Genomic DNA, 21,487 nt, shown 5'->3' with positions numbered 1-21,487 from the left:
ATCATCTATACAAACAATTCTTCAGAAAAAAAACAATTAACTTCAGGACAAACACAACAATCTTGTAAGCTAACAGACCTTGATTAGCACTAATCTTGGACTAACATACCCAAGGTAAATCTACAGTAAGGGTTAATTAATAGCTGGATGTAGGCTGGTATGTAGACAACTCCAGGTTTCTAACTGCAGATCATATTTCATGATGAGAATGTGTACCTTGTGTAAGTAACTGCAGGTTCCTGACTTCCTCCCTCACTCTCAGCTGCAGAACCTGTTGCAAGATGTGCTGTCGCTGGCTTTCTTGTGCTATCCCCATCCTCTCCAGCTTCTTATCTGTCAGTCTCATCAAAGCCCGACCTGAGGGAGAGAGAAACAACAGTGCAGGTTAGGTCAGGGAAAACACAGCCGGCTTAACCGAATGTGGTTGTACTGATCCTTCTATAAGAAATAATGTGGACCCCTGCGGTTGGATATACACTCTGTGACCAATCTCTAAATATCCCTGTTTAAATGAAATGCTGCTGATTAAGTCTCATAAAGGTTTATGGTGCTGCCAAAGCTATACTTTATAATAGCCATGGTGCTGCCATCATTTTGATTGTTCACACACAAATACACACACTGTTCCATGAAAACCACCTGTTTTGGCACTAGCAATGCTTTTTGAGGAAGCTTAGATTGCACTTACTCACTCCATGCCTAATGCCTCCTGTATTATTAGCTCTCTAATGTCTCATGAGCAATACCGTTTTAGAAAAGAAAAACAATTCTACTTGGCTTAAAGATTTTATTTCTTTGAAATTTTCTAAAAGAATATCTGTATTTGAGAGTTTAAATAGATTAGAGGAACCCATGTTCTACAGTGCTGCTAGGAATCTTAATGACTGGGTGAGGAAGCCGTTTGCAGCTTTACCCAAACGCTGCCCTGCATTTTAATGAGAGCCGCAACACAGTGACACCATTTCATAAGATTCAGCTGACGCCGCACCGTTTTCTGCAATGCTACTGATTCTTTTTAATTAGGTTGCTAGGAAAGATTTAATAAGTTACTGGAAGCATTTCTTTAGGTGATTTACTCCACTGATGGGAACGGTATTGACTATTGGAGAAGTATGCATTTCAGGTTTTTTTTTTTTTCATATATATCAAAATTAAGGGAAACAAAGTATTTTAACAAGAGGAAATGTGAGAGTGGGGCTCATAATAAGTGGTATTAGGAAACTGTGGAAATGGGCATAGAGTGTTCTCATAGGAACATGATTTAGTTGCTATGTACTAAATGAGATGCTTATTTTATACTGAAAGGTAGGAACCTGCAGATGTACTTAAATCGGTATTACAGTTTGGTTCCTTTCGAAAATAAAGCTTTATGTGAATAGCTTATTTAAGTAGTGCGGTTTGTTACTGGCAAGGCTTGTACATATCTCCAAGATAGCTGTGTTAAAAAGGAACTGGAGAGTGCAAAAACAAAATGCCACCTTGGGATTTTCCTTAGCATTCATTTTTATGCAATTGTAAAAGTAACCACACACCCACGGCTAAAATGGCTAAAATAGCAAAAAAGCTTATATACAACTCCCGAGTAATGTTGTTGAAGCTGACACCCTGGGATCCTTCAAGAAGCTGCTTGATGAGATTCTGGGATCAATAAGCTACTAACAACCAAACGAGCAAGATGGGCTGAATGGCCTCCTCTCGTTTGTAAACTTTCTTATGTTCTTATGTTCTTATATATTTTCAAAACTTGGAAATAAATAGGTATTTTACATATCGGTATTTGACTTGAAATACACAATAATAATAATAATAATAATAATAATAATAATAATAATAATAATAATAATAATAATAATGTAACATCTTTATATAGCGCCTTTCATAGTGGACAACCATCACAAAGCGATAGGCTGTGAACTGTGAATTATATGCAGAATCACTTACAATAGGATATTGACTTAACATCTCATCCGTAGAATGGAGCACAAGGAGGTTAAGTGACTTGCTCAAGGTCACACAGTGAGTCAGTCAGTCAGTGGCAGAGGTGGGATTTGAACTGGTGACCTTCTGGTTACAAGCCCTGCACTTTAACCACTGGACCTCACTGCTTCCACAATATGAATGAATGATTAGTCAAAATTCCTTAAATGGTGATTTGTGTGTGTGTGTGTGTGTGTAGGAGGAGTGTCTGTTAGAAAAGGACAAGCTGAAAAAATAATGAATCATGGTTATCCATGGTGGCTGTGTGGTCCAGTGGTTAAAGAAATGGGCTTGTAACCATGAGGTCCCCAGTTCAAATCCCACCTCAGCCACTGACTCATTGTGTGACCCTGAGCCAGTCACTTAACCTCCTTGTGCTCCGTCTTTCGGGTGAGATGTAGTTGTAAGCGACTCTGCAGCTGATGCATAGTTCACACACCCTAGTCTCTGTAAGTTGCCTTGGATAAAGGCGTCTGCTAAATAAACAAATAATAATAATGGCGGACATCTTAAAATCTCAGGTCATATAATTATTGGAGGATATAGTTTAAAACTATAGATTGACATAGAAAATCTATTGACTTTTCCAGCCGTTAAATTTTTAAGACAGCCGTGGGCCAAAAAAAAAAGCCTTAAAAATATAATATATATTTCACTCCTACCTGTTATATCATGCTGTTTGAAGGACTCACTGTAGATTTGATACTGGTTGGGGCAATGTTTCTTCAGCCACTTGCAGACATCCTGCTGGGTCCATAGAGCTACTGGCTTAGACAGCTTCACATTGCCAGGCTGTGGAGAAAACCAAAAATAAAAACACGTCAATAACATACAACCATGACTACAAATATAACAATATCAATATTATGAAAAAGAAGACAACCATGACCAAAATCCACAGTATGCACATGTAAAAGAGTTGGTTTGCCATGCAGACAGACAGCTTTCATATATCCCCAGATTATTATTTATTATTTTATTATTATTTATTTCTTAGCAGATGCCCTTATCCAGGGAGACTTACAATTGTTACAAGATATCACATTATTTTTACATACAATTACCCATTTATACAGTTGGGTTTTTACTGGAGCAATGTAGGTAAAGCACTTTGCTCAAGGGCACAGCAGCAGTGTCCCCCGCCTGGGATTGAAGCCACGACCCTCCGGTCAAGAGTCCAACACCCTAGCCACTACTCCACACAGCTGCCCTATATCCTTAGCAATATATCTTTATACAGACACACAAACTCCATATACCTCCACATTATTGTGCTAAAAAAGTCAATGCTAAACAATGTCCTTAACAAGTTTCACTATAACTGGATAAGTGGTTATTTTGATATTTCTGTCTCCACTCTGTATGGTTGCCTCCAATCTATCCCTTGTGCCGTGCACATGAACCCCAAGAGGGAGATAATAAAATGAGAAACTTATCTTTTGTTCAATGCAATACTCTTAACAATGTATAGTGAATTACACATGCAGTGAAACATTAAACCTATAGACCTTACTGTGTGCCGTGTGCCGTACTTCAGAACACCATGAGCTACAGCACTGACACTCCCGCCACCCTTTTGTGGATTTGTCATGCTACAGCAGTCACTGAATGCATGTTCCATTTATACATCAAAACGCCAAGTTAGGCTTAAGTAGCATCACACTGCTGGCTTATCTGCTCTAATTGTACCTTAATGCAAGTCACGCCATTTCCATTGGGTTTCCTCCTCTAGGACGATCTCATGTAAACCAGGATTATAAATGTTATTTGGTCATGTGAATAAAATAGCACTGATTTTTATTTAGATATTTATCTTCTGGGAACTGTATTGCTCTGGTAAAATGTATTTTTGATTTTTGGTCATGTGACCAAAGTTAGCTGGAAAGCTGAAGTGAGTAATTTACCAGTTTACCAAGCACCGTTTCATCACCCTTGAACTCAGACCACTAAAACACATTATTATACAGCAATGTTACAATATAAGTGATACTTAGGAGAGGCTTTTGATAGATAAATACATTTGAAAGAAAAAAACAAAGTAACTAAAAAGGAAACAAAATCACTTTCTTAAAAAATGCACTTAACAAAAAAAAATGTGTTCGGGAATACTAAGATGTTGATACAGACAAAAGAAAATTTCAATTTTACCTCATAGTTTCTGCTATATTTTACAAGACACACATGCAAAAAATATTTACCTATATATATTTTTTAAAGCCTTCATAAGGAATAAAACAAGACTGCCCTCTTGTGTTATAGTGCCATATGTCAGCAATGTCAAATGGGCATTAACAAACGTGAAAGGAAAAATAATCTCACAGAATACTTGCAATGACTGTATATGAATTATTTTGGGTAGGTTTACAATATGTACTACTGGAATGGAAATGGAATACAATCTAAGGATTATCTCAAAACAAATGACAGTACACAGTTTAATCACAATTGGATAAGCTATTCTAGAGACACAGGAAAATGGAAGGTCTGCTGCTGTTTGGTGAAGAATCTGTGACCAGCAGGAATGCCAGAGCCAATGCAATGCTCCCTGTGCACTGATCACGTCCCTTTAAAGTTATTTTGAGCTGACTCAGTTTCGGAATGAAACTCTTGTAAAAAAGTGTTGATTGTAAAAAAAAAAAAAAAAAAAAAAAAAGAAGATCACTTTTGTTTTTTCTTCCGTACCTTAAAATGAGACTATTATTCTGTTTCATTGATAATGTAAAAAAAAAAAAAAAACAGCTCCTTATTTTTAATTAAAACTGAACACAAAAGCAAGTTAAGTTAAATTGTCCCGATTTTAAATCTTGATGGTTCGTTGCAAAAAAAAAATGATACCATGGTTTGCAAATAAGTTTTCTCTTAATTACAATTTAATTAAATCAATTCACTTGCTTTGTGTTCGATTTGAATTAAAAATAAGGAGCTGTTTTTTAAAATGTTTTACATTATCAACGAAACAGAATAATAGCCACATTCACGTTACAGAAGAAAAAAATAAAGTGATCCAAGGGTTTAATTAATCAACAGAGTTGGCTCAAAATAACTTCAAAGTGATCAAAAATTAAAACTGAAAACAAAGAGCCTCAATTATAAGAAGGTTTATCATAGAATTTTAACTGAGCACTTTTCAAGTTAAAGGTGACTCATCCTTATATCCCCAGATTTTCATTATCTCAATAATAAGTTTCACGACAACTGTATACATGGTAAGCGGTTCTAAAATATAAGAGTGGTTTAACAGACACCGACTAGTAGCAATGATTTCTATTAATTAGAAATCATTAATATGAATACCTATTTAAGGTAAAAGTAAATGTGATATATGCAGAACCCCATAACTAAATCCCTGTCACTAGGGGTACTGAATGCATCCCAGAAACAATAATACAAACTGTAGATTGTTTTTCTGGCCTCTTTAAATCAGATTCCATCGTTATTTTCAGAAAGCCCCCAGGGGCAGAAGGTCAGCTTCAATAATGTTATCTCAGACACAGAAACACTTTCCTAATTATTTTATTTAATTAAAAAGAAAAGAAATTCCAAGAAGTTGTGTAGTTCCTTTAATGGGTGTCTTGGGAGCAATATTATCCTATATACTATTAACCTAATTTTTTCAGTGATGCCTAGCATGGAGAAGTGTTGACACTGAGCATTTTTAAGCACTTTATGGAATGCAGAGTACTAACGTTCTGAGGAATCGGGTTTCAGAACCTAAGGGCTTTGATCATACATGTTGTTTTTTCCAGTCATCAATAATGTAAATATAGTCCTTTACTTTAGTTTTGCATTCCATAAAGAATACAGTCACATTTCCAACCAGAAAAGACAGCAGTAAAACACTGCAGCAAAGTGCAATAGCCTCCTCAGGCTATTCACTCAGAAGACAGGACATTAGCTCGCTTTACAAACCCTCTTTAGGTCATATGATGTTCGCATATTCTGCTTTAATATTTAGACCTTGAATGAGGTGCTTGATTTAAAAAAAAAAGCATTTGGCTACTGCTACCTTAACTAACAAAATAATTACATAAATCTTACCTGCAGTGAGATTTATAGAACTGCTGTATTCAGTATACAGGTCTCAAAAGTGTAGTTTTTAAAGAAATCTCTGTATCATGCCTTGCTCTGAGGTTGTCTTGAACTTCACTTGGAGAGTGAAATTGTCCCTGCTCGGGTGATATAACCTAGGAAGTGAAACAGTAACAGATTTCCTGAAATCAAGTCAAGAAAATGTTGATATTTTCTTACCTTGTATACTACTTGTTTTAAAAGGAACATACATGTTTGGTTTTGCACACGTTTCTTTCCAAACTGCACATTTGATACCTTTATTGTGAATGAAGGTGCACCAAATAGGATTTACCGAATTATTGTGTTAGCTACCACCACTTTAAGGACCAAATCACAATAATGTAGTATCCCCAAAGCAATGCGCATGGTACGTTACAGTGTGAATATATTCTATTTTTGATGTACCCCGATTTGTAAATTCTTTTACAGACTGAAAGATAATGGCAGACCCTAAAATCTGTTCCTCAAAGGGCCGGAACATTTCCAAATGCCCTTTATACCACTGCCCAATTTTGTTACAATTAATCACATACTAGGTTTTGTGTTTATTTTTTATCATATGTATTATTCGTGCAGTAAAACCATATACTCTGTCAGATTTCCTGCTTAATGTCTTTCTTCTGTTGCCAATTCACCAACACCAATCCCAAACAATAACAACCTGAGCATTTATAGTTTACAGAACGCACCTAGTTCCACTATGATATGGATATTATGCCAAAAAAGAAAAAAATACATTTTCTTTTTTAAACCCATCAAAACTGACTGAAGGTGTATTGTTTTCACTGTATCTCCCTGTCGATTTATCTTTAATTTGGTGGGCAAGTAATTGATACGGTTGAGTAACAGCTGCTTCTTAGAGGCAGACCCTGACAGAGCTGGGAGATATCCCACACCCACAAAAGTAATAAGAAGCTATCAGCCCCGAGCCTTCTTCCCAGGAGATTAAACAACTGAGCTTCAGTCCCAATTAACAGGAGCACTTCACAGCTTTACAGTATGATGTTTATTTTGACACAACCGAGAATAACTTGATAATATATTCAATGCAAAAATGTAACCTTAGAGTCTGGATTCAAATGCCAGCTCAGCCAAGCTCTAAAAATTAAAGGCATCATTCAAAATTTCACGACAGTGTTTCTCTAAAAACAGTCTTTCTGTAAAACTGTAGGTGAAAAAAATATGTTTAAAGTGTAGTCCAAGTTATTATACTGTATTTAAAAATATAATAATAATAATAATAATAATAATAATAATAATAATAATAATAATAATAATAATAATAATAATAATAATATCAGATTTTGTCTTTTGTAAACATTATTTACCTTCTGAATACAATCTATCAAACCAAACAGTTGTAGTATACTCAGTTGGCATTTATTACGTGTAACCACACTGAGAATACATTGCGACCCCATCCTGCCACCGGACATTAAACAATCTAAAACACAACCTTGTTCTATGTTCATGCACCCGGGGGTAGGTCTGGTAGGTTAGGGGGTAGGTTAACTGTTAAAAATAACTGGTCCCAAAGGGGAACTTTTTTGCACCTTATTATTAGCAAAATACTTGAAATGATTTTAAAATTGTGAGTCTGTCCAGACCTACACTGCACATTTTACGACAGTGGTATGGTTTGAGAGACGTTTTACTAAAAAGATTGATTCATTGAATTTGTAGGAGCCACTTCAAAGACTTTGAGAAGTTTCTGATTGTTCAGTGAGCTTGAATCTGGCATCTATTTTGTTGTGTACCTGGGTGTGTGTACCTGGGTGTAGTATATGTCATTTAATTATATAGAAAAGGTCATGTGCCAATTAAACTTTGAATCCACTACTTTGCTTTGGGGAATGGTCTTAAAAGGATGATCAATCCATCAGGTTTTATTTGCATATTCAAAAGCTGTATGTGCCATCAAGAAATTAATTAGAAATTTCTAATAATTTCCAAACAATTGAGAGCTTTTCTCCCCCTCTTTACAACACTTGTAGGGTGTTAGTTTGTTATTAATGCATGATGTAATTGTGACCAAGTTTATATTTACATACATTTGTTTAATTTATTTTGTATTATTTTAAAATGAGATTTTATGGGATTTAGCAATGCTTAGAGGATACTTATGATGGTAAATAGGAAGCTAATTAGAAAGTAAAGTTTGCATATGAAAAAAAGAAATCTGGTTAAATACAAATCATTTTTACTTTTCACTTAAAAAGTATAATTGTCTGCAGTTTGTGATACAAGTACTGAAATGGTACTGGTAATGGTTTTTGAATAATTAAGCACAGTGCCTTCATGTATAGACAAATTGTAGAAGCATTTTTTTTAGTTCACTTTAAATTAACATATACTGTATTGGTTAATGTTTGATATTCTAGGCATGTACAGAGATATTCAGAGTTATATACTGTGTAGTATAATTGTAAAAAAAAAAAAAAGCACAGCTGGGTTAGCAGACACTTATTATTTTTAAATTGTCTAACTTTCTGTAAGGTAAAATTAGGCAGTTGAAGAATGGTGCTACTCAGGGTCTGTGAAATCAGCCAAGTATATTAAACACAGTGATGAAGTTCTTACTAAATTTAAAAAAAAAAAAAAAAAAAAAAAAAAAAACACACAGCAGGAGACAGTGGCAGACATTTTGAGTCTAATATACATTCTAGTTTGCACAGTGCAGGATTAGCATGAAGAGCATAGCTGAACTAGGATGAACTGCCTTTAAAGTGAATGTGACTGTTACACAAGGAACTAATTGCATCCACTAGTCTGTTAAACTTGAATGTTATTCCACCGTGGCAAGGACAAGAGAATAATTACACACAACATTATACAGAGCTATAAAAATGACCAACAAAATGCTCGGCTATATAGTGAAAAGCGTTGCGTTTATTGTCAAAATTGTCAAAACTGTACAATGCTGTGACAGGGTGGACATGTGGTGACATCAGGCCAGAAGCAGGAAGGACAAACTGGTAGTACTGCAGTTCAAAACAAACGCGGCGTGGTGCGCCGTTTATTTAAATACAACAAAAATAAATAAAAGGTTTTAACAAAAACAAACTTGCTCAGAGCGAAATAAAAAGATAAACAAAACAAATCTTGAACACAAAATAAACCTTCACTGAACCTATATGTTTTTTTAAATAAATTTCTCTCCTCTTGCTCTCCCATACGCTCCTCTGTATAACCCACCCGGAACATGGAGAGCTGCAGGCTTTTTATACCGTGGCCGAGGGGTTTAACTGTCTAGTAATTATACTATTACCCCTCGGCCACACAAGTTTATTAATTATTCCTGGCAGAGGACGAGCACCAATCTCGCCTCTGCCAGAACACATTTTAAAGTAAACAAAAACAATAACAAAACACATGGCGCTTCGTCGTCATATTTATAAAATAAACCATAACAATAATCATAATAATAACAATAATAATACCACAAAACAAAAACAAAAACCTGAAGGACGGCACCTCGCTCGTCCTATATAATAAATACATAAATCATAAAACAAATACAAAATAACACAAATGAGACACAGGGGCAGATGGGGAGACCCCGTTCTAAAATAAAATAAACACACAGTGCTTCTCGCCCTGTTACAAATAAGAACATAAGAACATAAGAAAGTTTACAAACGAGAGGAGGCCATTCAGCCCATCTTGCTCGTTTGGTTGTTAGTAGCTTATTGATCCCAGAATCTCATCAAGCAGCTTCTTGAAGGATCCCAGGGTGTCAGCTTCAACAACATTACTGGGGAGTTGGTTCCAGACCCTCACAATTCTCTGTGTAAAAAAGTGCCTCCTATTTTCTGTTCTGAATGCCCCTTCATCTAATCTCCATTTATGACCCCTGGTCCTTTTTTCTTTTTTCAGGTCAAAAATGTCCCCTGGGTTGACATTGTCTGTACCTTTTAGGATTTTGAAGTCAAGAAATACATTAGTAAGACCTCACCTAGAATATTGTGTTCAGTTCTGGTCACCTCGCTACAAAAAGGATATTGCTGCTCTAGAGAGAGTGCAAAGAAGAGCGACCAAAATTATCCCGGGTTTAAAAGGCATGTCATATGCAGACAGGCTAAAAAAAAATAATAATAATTATTCAGTTCTTGAACAAAGAAGACTATGCGACGATCTGATTCAAGCATTCAAAATTCTAAAAGGTATTGAGAATGTCGATCCAGGGGACTTTTTCAACCATGGGTCAAAAATGGAGATTAGATAAAGGTGCATTCAGAACAGAGAATAGGAGGCACTTTTTAAATAGAGAATTGTGGGAGTCTGGAACTAACTCCCCAGTAATATTTGAAGCGGACACGCTGGGATCCTTCAAGATGCTGCTTGATGAGATTCTGGGATCATTAAGCTACTAACAACCAAACCGAATTGCCTTCTCTTGTTTGTAAACTTTCTTATGTTCTTATTTTCTTATCAGACACGTGTGTCTGGGAAAGCCACAGCTGCCAACATGCAGCTATCAGTGCAGCCAGGTTCAGTTTTGATACACAGAGCAGGTTCTTGTTAACCAGGCACAGCTCATCCAGCTGTTCTGGTGAGGGCCTTTGACTGTCAGAGAGGGACCTCAGCAAATAGGACTGGTAGGCTACCAGAATACTATTGTAGTTGCTAGCCATGCGGTGAATGCACTGATTGAATAGGCATGCTTGAGGATCACCTCCAACACCCGGCACTTCTTGTTGGGGCAGATAGTGTCCTTGGACAGAAGCGCTAAATAAGGCGCCTGTACCAAAATGGCAATTGAAGCCTCCACATGCGGAAAATGGACCAGGCCCAGCTTCTTCGCATCATGCACCCTATATAGGGTGTCCATCGACCGGGAAACAGCTGGCGCTGTAGCTGGATTATCCCAGGATGACTGGATCTCAAAAAGAAAATCCAGGTGCACTGGGGGGGACTGCGGGAGAGACACGGGAGAGGTGGTAAGCTGTGCATTGTCCACCTATCCCAGGTGGACTGCCTTGTCTCACCTTCTGTAGGCCAGGGGGCTTGCAAGACTGCAGTGGCCCTCTTGATCAGCAGTAGAAGCTCTGCCGACAGAGAGAGCTTAACCATCAGCCAACTTATGTTGCTTGATCCCTCAGAAGACACGACTCAAGCCGCTGGCTTCAGGCGGGACACAACAAACAATAAGCTGTAGCGCACAATATATACATAAATAGAAAAACTATTACAGCGTTAATGAAATATTGCATAAATTAAGTGTAAAACACAATAAATTGCGAAAAATTGTACATTCATAAGCTATTGTGAAAGCACCTTTAATTACATATAGAAGACCCTCCAACCCTTATATCCCCATTTGCTTGTCCTCTGCTGCTATCTCTATTTTAATAACTGGTAAATAGTGCCACCTAGTGAATAAATCACCAAAAAAACATGTATTACAAACTGTGTTTTCTTTTGTCAAATTATCTTATATTATAATAAAGAGAATAAAGCCTAGATTAAAATGCAATAAAATACCATGGTTTACTTTATCACTGATATTTTGTAAAATAACAGAAATCTAGAGTCAGAAGAGCAAGTGCTGAAGCCAAAGAGAAAGTTCTATTACAGTGCGTAGTGTTGTGCCAATCGAATAAGTAAAAGAAGTTTTGCCAGAAGAAAAATATGTAATAAACACATACAGAAGTGATCAGGCTGATCAGATGCTGAGTTTTTCTGGTTTAGTAACTTTATTGTGTTATGTTTTTTTTTTTGTTTGTTTTTTAAAATCATTCTAAATGACCGAGTAAAATTTTTGAGAACTTCGCCCAAAGTGTATTTCTGATATTTTCTAGTACATATATATTCTGTTTTCCAACTTACAGATACAATCCTGTGCATAGAACTCTAAAGCACATTTGAGCCAAAATCAGGTACCTTTAGAATACCATTATAAAACTAATATATTACTGTGAAGAAACCTTGGCAGAATCAACATTGCAGCATTTTCCTGAAACTGCAGAAAACTGGGGTTGAAATCCCACTGTAATAGACTGACACTGCGTATTGGTCCAGTACATTGTGATAGAATTGGTAAATCAAAATATGAATATATTACCCTTAGCACAGAACCACTGGATTGGCATTGAAGGTTATTTGTCAAAGGCAGACTGTAGCTATATTGAAAGCAGCTCGCATAATGCTCCTTTCAATGGAAATGACACCAGAAAAACACTTACATGATCTGATGAATCCTTGCTGCTTCATGCTATTTTGAACTATTCTATCTATACTCCAGGCTCTAGTTCACTTCAATGAAGCAGAACAGTCAGGTTATACCTTGTGTTTAAGGTTTGATTTCTGCTTTAACAGACAGATCGAGGGCAGTGCTGTTTTCTTCCCTTTATGTTTTCATGCTTGGGTGGACCTTTATGTAAGTGTTTTTAGTTTATATTTTGGACCGGATCGCCTATGGCTGCTTGAAAATACTTGAGACAAGTTTATAATATAGGTCAGGCTTAATCTCAAAGTATTTCTGATTCATTGTTATTTTACCTGTTGAAAGCTAGCCTGTTCACATCACCTTGAAACTAATAATACGTTGAGAGTGGAGGAGTGAGTTACTTTGCTTTTGTCACTGGAGGTCTTTTAGAATCCATATGGCAAGGTGTTAGTAGTAATAATTAATAGCGTTCACAGGAGACAGAAAAAAGCCTGCAGTTAAAATTAGATTTCCTAACTGTGCAGACTGTTGAGAAAAATCAAACACTTTAAATAATGTTGCTAATCCCATTGGTTTCGGAGTCATCGGTAAAGGGTCCTTTCTTACAGCTGTAGCTATTTTTAGCTGGTTACAATTAATTAAAATTACACAAAACCTGCCGGGTGAAAGAGGCAGAATCATCCAGACTTGTCTATTTGTAAAACAATACAACAGGGTGAACTCAGTGTAGCTAATACCATAAAAAGGTGCTCTGTAGGCCTTATATAACTGGACAAAGTAACTTTCCTACCAATGTACATTATGTATACTGTAGATATAGAAAATGTTATTATTTTAATTTTCTAACAGTATCAGGGAATCCACATGGATTTTATCAACCATCGATTTCTAAGAATAACCCCAGTATAACCATGGACGCAGGATTGATAAAATACAGTTGTGGCAGGGTATACAGTAGGTTAAACTGACCCTTTATACATGTAACTCCACAACCCCTGCTCTACATCAAAGTGCTCCAGCTGACTGCCCTTGAGCCATGCATGGATACTGAAATCCAAAATATAGCTTTTTAAGGGCAATTCTTAAGTTAATGTATTAGGTTCAGTAAGAAGAATATCATATGTGGACCTGATCAGGAAACTGATCTTCTACTGTTCCATTGTCTACAGGTCTTGCCAGCCAATCTTACACTGTTCCACACTCTCCCAATCCATCCATTCTCCCTGCGTAGCCTGGGACACCGCCTTGACACACCTCATCCTCTCCTCCTGCTTCTGTACTTCAGTAACTACCAACTTCCTCCTTTCAGCTGCAGCTGCTTTGTGCCTCTCAGGGGCCAAACTGAGACCAAGGCCTCCTCTTCCCTGTTGTACTTGCCCCATGATACCACAGATACGATGGGCAGCCTTTGCATCTTCCACAGCATCCTTTTGCTGCCCACTTTCTCCCAGTTCTCAATATGGGTGCTACCTGCCTCACACTCGTCACACGATTCCATCACTGTCACTTATGTCAATCTATTGCCAGATCACACAGACATGTTCCAAGCATCCCCAAAAGCCTGGAATTCCAGCTTTCAGTATTGAGCTGTCGATCCTATGGCTCTTCAATAGATAGGTTGACAACCTTTGTGCCACAATGCTAAAGAATATCTTACCCTCCACATTTAACAGGGAAATTGGACAGATGCTGGTAGATTATTTCTTAGGGGATAAAAACCCCACTAATCAAGATGCAAAAAGAAACGTAGAGGCCGCAAGAAGGAACCCAGTAGACTTTGACAACAGTCCACTCACAGGAAATGCAGCAATCGGTGCTCAGTAGGAGAGCCAATGCTTGAAGCTTCTGGGATTTTTAGTTATTTTAAAGAAAATAAATCACAAACATTTTATGTAGATTGTTGTGGCAAAGTTGTTTGCAGTGCGCAGGTGTAGAGGTGATGCAGCGCTCAGTAATAACAAACACAACACTGTCCACGGTGAAAAACAGCTCTTTATTTGTGCTGGGTTGCTCATTTGGCAACCTTAAATAATAATACCTGGCTCTACACATTGATGTGCATAGCGCAGGTAAACCACAGGGGTTCAGTCCCGAAATAATAATACTAATAATGACACACACGATCACAAGTCCAATAGTGAATGCTCCTAGTGCAAGTGGTGATTTAATACAATAGTCGGTGACAACAGTAGTGCAGCGTAGTCTGGGTTTGAAGCTGGCTTAGTGCGACAGCTCCCAGATATTTAACCATAACCATAACAAAGGAACAGATCGCTCGGCCACATTCCCGGATATACCTTCAGTTACGTCCCCTTTGGTAGCGAGTGCAATCATGTCTCCTCCAATCCATGACTGACACATCATGTACTGCACTAAGGCACTAACTTCTAGTATTGTGGCTTCGCCCCCTTTTTGGATGACTGACTTCTGACTGACCCTGGAATGAACTGTCAAACCATCCAGTGTTCCTGTTATACTGTGCCCTCACAGGTCAGGTGGGAGATTGTTGACTCGGATTCATTCGCTCTCTGTCACAAATTGTTCACCAGTTTTCTTTGTTCACATATTACTATGAAAAAAAGATCTTTTAAAAACCAAAATACATCATACAGTAATGTGTGCATCTTTCAAATACAAAAATGTGAGATCTGCGAATTAATGGGAATATTAGACATATAAGATATGATTTACTGGAATTATTTTGTTAGCTTTATGTTTTTTTTTTGTTTTTGTTTTTTTAAATTGTCAAAGAACTAAAACGTGTGTTTCCTCCTGTTCCTCCTTCAGCTTCTTACCCGTGTTGTTTCTGCATCCGAATTCTGTTGTTTTGGACTTCCTTTAGTCTCTGGCAGACTTGGATTACTCTCCTCACTCCCCGCTGGACTCTCTGCACTTTCTGTCTGCAGCTCTAAGCACACTTCTTCTGTGCAGGATGCATGATCTATGCCATTTTGACTCAGGTTGCAGTGGACTGCTGAGTAAAAATTAACAGGAAAACAAAAATCTACAATCAGAATAAAACATATAAGCAGGCAAGATGTTACTTATTCAATAGGATGAGTATCACTGTCCTCAAATGTATTACAGTAATCTGTTGTGAATCCGCCTGTCACATATCCGCCTAACCATTTATCTGCCATGATCAACCTCTTCAGCAACATTAGTTTATTATTGAACAGAGAAGATTACTTCAGATATTGTAGATCCTACCAAAGTTTTTGTACACTGTCCGTGCGCTGCCATTGTTGGTAGTGTCACGTGAGCTGTTCAGTGTACCCCTTAATTATCACTAAATCTGAAGTAATCTTGGACTGCCTAATGTTAAACTGGACAAGGCAGTCCAAGATTACAGGTAATCAGGGTACGTGAAACCAGCCCCTAGTTCCTAGGGGTGGAAATCTACAGCAGCGTCTAAAAAAACCTGAGATCATTATGCAGACTTTGACATTTGCATCCTACAACGATCTAACCAATCACATTAAATGTCATAGAAAAATATAAACACAGAGGCAGAACATTGATATCTTAAACCAAGGTATTCTGCAGAACTATCACAGCAAGTCAAGCTAGAATAGGCTATAAATCAGAATTATATTTTACTAAATTAATGTAAGCAGGAACAGATCCTGGACATGCATTGACATGTAAAATGCCAATTTTGTGGCACTTGTGAAGCAAGATATCTGCCTATTAATGTGGTTTCTGGTGTGCAATATACATAAAATAGATGTCTTGACAAAGAAAAATGTTTGACAACTGTGTGTTGGAAAGAAGCTGGTGTTTTGGGATACTGGAAAACAGCTTTAGCTGTCCTGTCTTAGTTTAGTTAAAACAAATGTTTGGTCTAGATCTCCAAATGGAGATAGGCTTTCGTTTTGTGTTTGGTTTATTTTGATTGTGTTGTGGATAATAAAAGTGCACAAAAAGTGTTTAAACTGCAACCTCCAGCCTGTGTAAGTGCTTTCCTGCCATTGTCTGCCTTGACCAACAGCCACTCTACCACATATGGTGGCAGTTTAAATGCTTTTTTGCCCTCTGGTCTTTATTGGAACCAGGTCCTAAATTAGTTAATTGCCTCTTAACAGCTTTAATTAAAATACATTAGAACCTGCTTGGAGTAAAAACCTAGGCTGGATTGCATCTCAAGGACCAGAGTTGAGTACCACTGGGCTACACGATGCAAGCTTGCAGCTAGCCTCTACCACTCATAATTAGACTTAATCTTGACATGTCTGTTGAGTCATGGGTCATGTGTGGCTACTCCCTGAAGTTTCGATTTCCATATACAGTACGTTGTAGATTTTTTTAAATTTGTACGCCATTTTCCTCACTTTCAATTGAGGAAAAAATAAAAATAAAAAAGGTTGTTCAAAGCCTAAATTAAACCTTCAACAGAGGACCAATACAAAATTGTCTTTTTAATTTAGGGCTGCAACGAAGGGTACATTTTGACCTTCGAAGATTCGGAACACATTACTGAAGGAAAGGTCAAACCTTCGATGGTACTCGTTTGCATAATTTACTGGTAACGTCACCATAGCTACTTGTTTATATTTGATTGAAAATCCTCTTATTTTACAGGTAATCCATATAATTGAATGAAACATTCACATGTAGTTTATAAATATGTTATATAGAACAGTAAATCATGTTTTTATAATTTAAATAAAAATAAAAATGCATGTTGTTTATTGACACGTAATTGAAGATGATTGCAGTACATACAGTAAGCTTGCATTGCACAACTGCAGTGGACTGAGGCAAAACAAAGCTTTATTTAACAGTCATCGTTCCAAGCAAGTTATCCGTCACATTTTACTACTACTAAAAATACTAGATGGTAACTTTACAAGTAAAGTTGTGGGGCTTGCTTTATCGGGAAAGTGGTCAAAGTAGCTGATTTGTGTCAAAAGTCACATTGTTTACTAATTGTCTCATGCTTAGAATGTGCTAGAATTTGAAATTACTCAACAGTGGGAAGTAGCCTACTGAAAGAAGTTGATGCGGTTACTAAAAAAGCTGTACCTCTTGATCGGTAGACACCATTCCTGTTTTGATTTCATATTTGAATAGCTGAGAAGTAGAGGAAGATTTCATTTGCTCTTAAGTATTTGTCTTACTTGTTGGGAAAGTGGTCAAAGTAGCCGATTTGTGTCAAAAGTTACATCGTTTACAGTAAATAGAACATTGGAAGTCTGGGAGTTTTTAAACAATGGGGAGCTTTAGAATGTTGAAAAAAGTCCCATTAAAGTGAATGAAGATAGACAAAAAAAGGATAAAAAGCTTAATAGTTTAAAAAGTATAAAAGATATCAAAAAGTTGTATACAAGCACACTATTCCAGACTGGTCTACACGTTTTAAAGTTTAAACGGCATTTCTAGCTTAAACGATGTAACAGGAGTAGCATGCCAAAGATGATAATAATAATAATAATGTCGAAGATTTAAAGTGGGGACTCTTGCTTCGCAAACCCCACTAATTACTACTACTACTACTACTACTACTAATAATAATAATATGAACTTGTCAAGTGACCCCAGAGATTGGTTATGCCTCCATGATACGAGTCGCTTGCACAGTTTGCATTCAACTTTTTTTTTTTTGGTCGTCTCTGCATTTAACAAAAAAATCCCAAACAGCAGAGGGGTTTCGAGACATTTCTTTCAATACAGCTTACGCTATACAGCGCTCTGCTGTCGAGATAGCAAATGAAGAAATTAAAAGTTTGCCTCTGGATAACAGGAGCTGGAAGGGGGAGGGACGGATGGTGCTTCGAAATTAAACTTATTAGTGTTATCGTATATTTTGTATGTTTCAAACACATTCTAACATATCACTTCTCTTACACTACGTATTCAGTACATATTTTATGAAGCACTACAACCTCTATAGGTACCGCCCCAGTGCTTTGGATACTATAAACTGCTTCATACACAGCAGCGGCACTATAGAGTTGCTACGTATAACGATTTGGTAGCGGATTTTAATACAACTTTTGGATTACGTAATATGCATTACACAAGTCAAAAGATCGAATATGGCTAGTGAACGAACCCTGGAACCTTCGAACACAGCCCTATTTTAATTGCTCGTGGTACGAAAAAACAAAATGGTTGAGCATTCGCAGTTTGGATTTTCAAACTGGCTCTTCCTCTTCCAAATATTTTTTATACAAATCACCCAGAATTAAATCGATCAAGTCCACAATGTTTTTGTTATATTCAGTTGCTTGACTTATGTTCTGCGTAAACTATATTACTCTATTACAATTACGAAGTACCTTTTGAAACATACCAAACGTTTTACTGCATATAAATATATATATATATATATATATATATATATATATATATATATATATATATATATATATATATATATATATATATATATATATATATATATATATATATACACACACACACACTCTATTATATGCAGTAAAATAGACACACACACACACACACACACACACACACACACACACACACACAGTGCACTTCGTTTATAAGAATCAACCGCATATAGTGATCAAAATCACTTGGACCAAATCATTCCTATACTAACCATGCTAAAATAATCCACTTGTAAGAATCAAGAAATCCGCTAATAAGAATCATTTCGGGGGGCTCCCAAGTGGCGCATCCGGTAAAGGCGCTCCGCATGGAGTGCAGGATGCTCTCTATAGCCTGGACGTCGCCGGTTTGAGTACAGGCTATTCCACAGCTGACCGTGGACGGGAGCTCCCAGGGAGCGGCGCACAATTGGCCGAGCGTCGCCCGGGGGGAGGGAGGGTTAGGTCGGCCAGGGTGTCCTCGGCTCACCGCGCACCAGCGACCCCTGTAGTCTGGCCAGGCGCCTGCGGGCTTGCCTGTAAGCTGCCTGAGAGCTGCGTTGTCCTCCGACACTGTAGCTCTTGGGTGGCTGCATGGTGATTCCGCAGCGTGAAAAAAAGCGGTCTGCTGACGGCACACGCGTCGGAGGACAGTGTGTGTTTGTCTTTGCCCTCCTGAGTCAGCGGAGGGTGGGTAGTGGTGAGCGGAGCTTAAAAAAATAATTGGCAATTCCAAATTGGGAGAAAAATAATAAAAATAATTGGCAACGACTACATTTAAAAAAAAAAATCATTTCGGGGCAAACTGACTGTATGTAATACGGTACTGTATCAAGGGCAATGACGTGTACAGCCAATAAAGCTGTTTTTCAATTCGAATTTGATCACATCTCGCGTGATTAGGCACGTAGACAGTGTGGATCGTACAATGATGCAGGAAACACTGCATTGGTTTGTAATCAGACAGTGAGTGCACCACTGCATTGTGCAGGTATGGTTTTTTGTGTTCTCTGTAAGTGAAAACTGGTTTCAATAAAGTGAATACACATTCATTGAATACCTACTGAGTACAGCAGTGTTACTGTGTGATATTGCTGCGCGGTGAGGGGGGTGTTGGAGGTGGATACAGAGCTTTGCATCTCCGCTTAGTGAAAAACTGTGAGATTTGCATCGCAATTGAAAATAAATTAGCCACAGATGTTTAAATGCAGTGGTAGTCCTGACAGTAAAATACTGTACTGTAATGTAATTTTAAAACACGTAACACCGCACGTCAGTTAAACTAGGCACCCTCCCAAGATCGCTTCTCAGCCTTGAGTAAACATAATCAGGATCATATAACAAGTTGCTTAGCCACAAGGACTTGTTTTGATTGTTTTGATGCATTGTCCTCAGTGATTGAGCACCATTGACATTTGTATACTTTATTTAAATTGCTGATGCGTCGAGGTGCTTTTGCTAATTGTAATGTGACATGGCCGAGGGCAGTGTAAATGATGGCTGGAGTCTTGAGATCTCTTACTCACTCTTTGGTTTCGTTTTCTTACTTCTGCAATGCACGCACGCTTCCACTTCCTTACTCCTCTATACCCCCATGTGACCGAGCTGTTGTTGAGTGGCGTGTGGGTGGTGACGTCACAGACCAGAAACCAAAACACGGAATAGCAATAGAATATGGCGCTCAGCTATTTTATTAAATAATAATACAAACAAAAGGTTTAAACAAAAACACCAAACACTAAACAAAAGGGCACGTTGATCGATCTCTCTCTCTCTCTCTCTCTCTCTCTCTCTCTCTCTCTCTCTCTCTCTCTCTCTCTCTCTCTCTCTCTCTCTCTCTCTCTCTCTCTCTCTCTCTCTCTCTCCTCTGACACTCTTACCCTTCTCCGCGGACAGCTGCAGGCTTTTATATTCTGGCTGAGGGGTTAACTAGCTGTTAATTATCTTATTACCCCTCGGCCACAGTCTGCACAAGTTTCGTAAGGATGCGTGACTGTCAGCTAGTTAAATAATCAGTAGCTGATCAGTCACGAATCCTCATAAGGTTTTTAAAATACAAAAACAACAACAAATAACAAATCGGCTTTGCCGTAATATAAACATAAATCAAAATATAAAATAAATAATAAACAAAGGGGCGGGACACTCCGCCACACCCCATCACAAAGCTATCGGCGAAGCACTTTTATCGTGGTGTCATTAACTTTAACAAGCAGTTAACCAATTGAGCATTATCCCTAATTCGTTAAGGAAACAACTATGGATTTTCTGGAGGTGTGCATACATGTGGGAACTCATGACATCTAGTGGTCAACCCATTACACTGCAGGGAACAAAGCTCTTCTCATTCTCAAACTAACATACTGATTCTGCAGCACTTTACCACAGTAATCATATCGGTCTGCTTTTAAGAATCAACCAATCAAATCATTCGGGACGGATGTGATTGCACTGTGTGTAATTTATATAGCCTCCCCACAGCCACACAGAGCACCAGTAGAAGATTTAAGATTAGTCAGAGAGACCTACTTCTGGTTTCTTCCTTATTTACCAACACAAACAATGTGGACAGGGGTGCAATCCCTATTACAATGCCCAATAGAATTTAGAACTGCACAGTGTCAATTGTGTTAAATTGTGTGAGGTGAAAACCCAATTGCAAAATCTCTTTTGCTGAAGCATCATTCTGTTGGCCTGTAACAGGAACACCATCAGATGAGACAGATACGAATTATTTTCCTAAGCAGGACTGCAAGCATTCAATCAATGACAAACATATTTAACTTTCCAGTGATCACTTAGTGCCCCTTTGAACATTCTCTTCAATGATTCCATAGCACACAGAACAGTTCCAAGGGAAAAGTCAAGTTATACAGCAAGGCAATTATTTCTTACTGTTACTGTGACAGCTCTGGTCTGAAGGAAATGTATTTGG

General features: G+C 37.7%; 1 protein-coding gene across 3 annotated transcripts in view; it reads right to left on the bottom strand.

Moving 5' to 3' along the window:
- Positions 1-21,487, bottom strand: part of LOC117400703 (sterile alpha motif domain-containing protein 12-like) — a 93,464-nt gene that overhangs the window by 58,997 nt on the left and 12,980 nt on the right. For 2 of the 3 annotated variants that reach the window (XM_059022370.1, XM_034000983.3), the window contains exons 2-4: positions 15,013-15,191; positions 2,640-2,769; positions 217-357 (exon numbers count right to left, since the gene is read on the bottom strand). In XM_059022370.1, coding sequence (XP_058878353.1) covers positions 217-357; positions 2,640-2,769; positions 15,013-15,191 — 450 coding nt within the window. The remainder of the gene's footprint in view (positions 1-216; positions 358-2,639; positions 2,770-15,012; positions 15,192-21,487) is intronic. The other variant, XM_059022371.1, reaches the window with a different exon arrangement.

Source organism: Acipenser ruthenus, chromosome 4, assembly GCF_902713425.1.
Source record: "Acipenser ruthenus chromosome 4, fAciRut3.2 maternal haplotype, whole genome shotgun sequence".
NCBI lineage: Eukaryota > Metazoa > Chordata > Actinopteri > Acipenseriformes > Acipenseridae > Acipenser > Acipenser ruthenus.
This window is presented reverse-complemented; position numbering and strand designations above follow the sequence as displayed.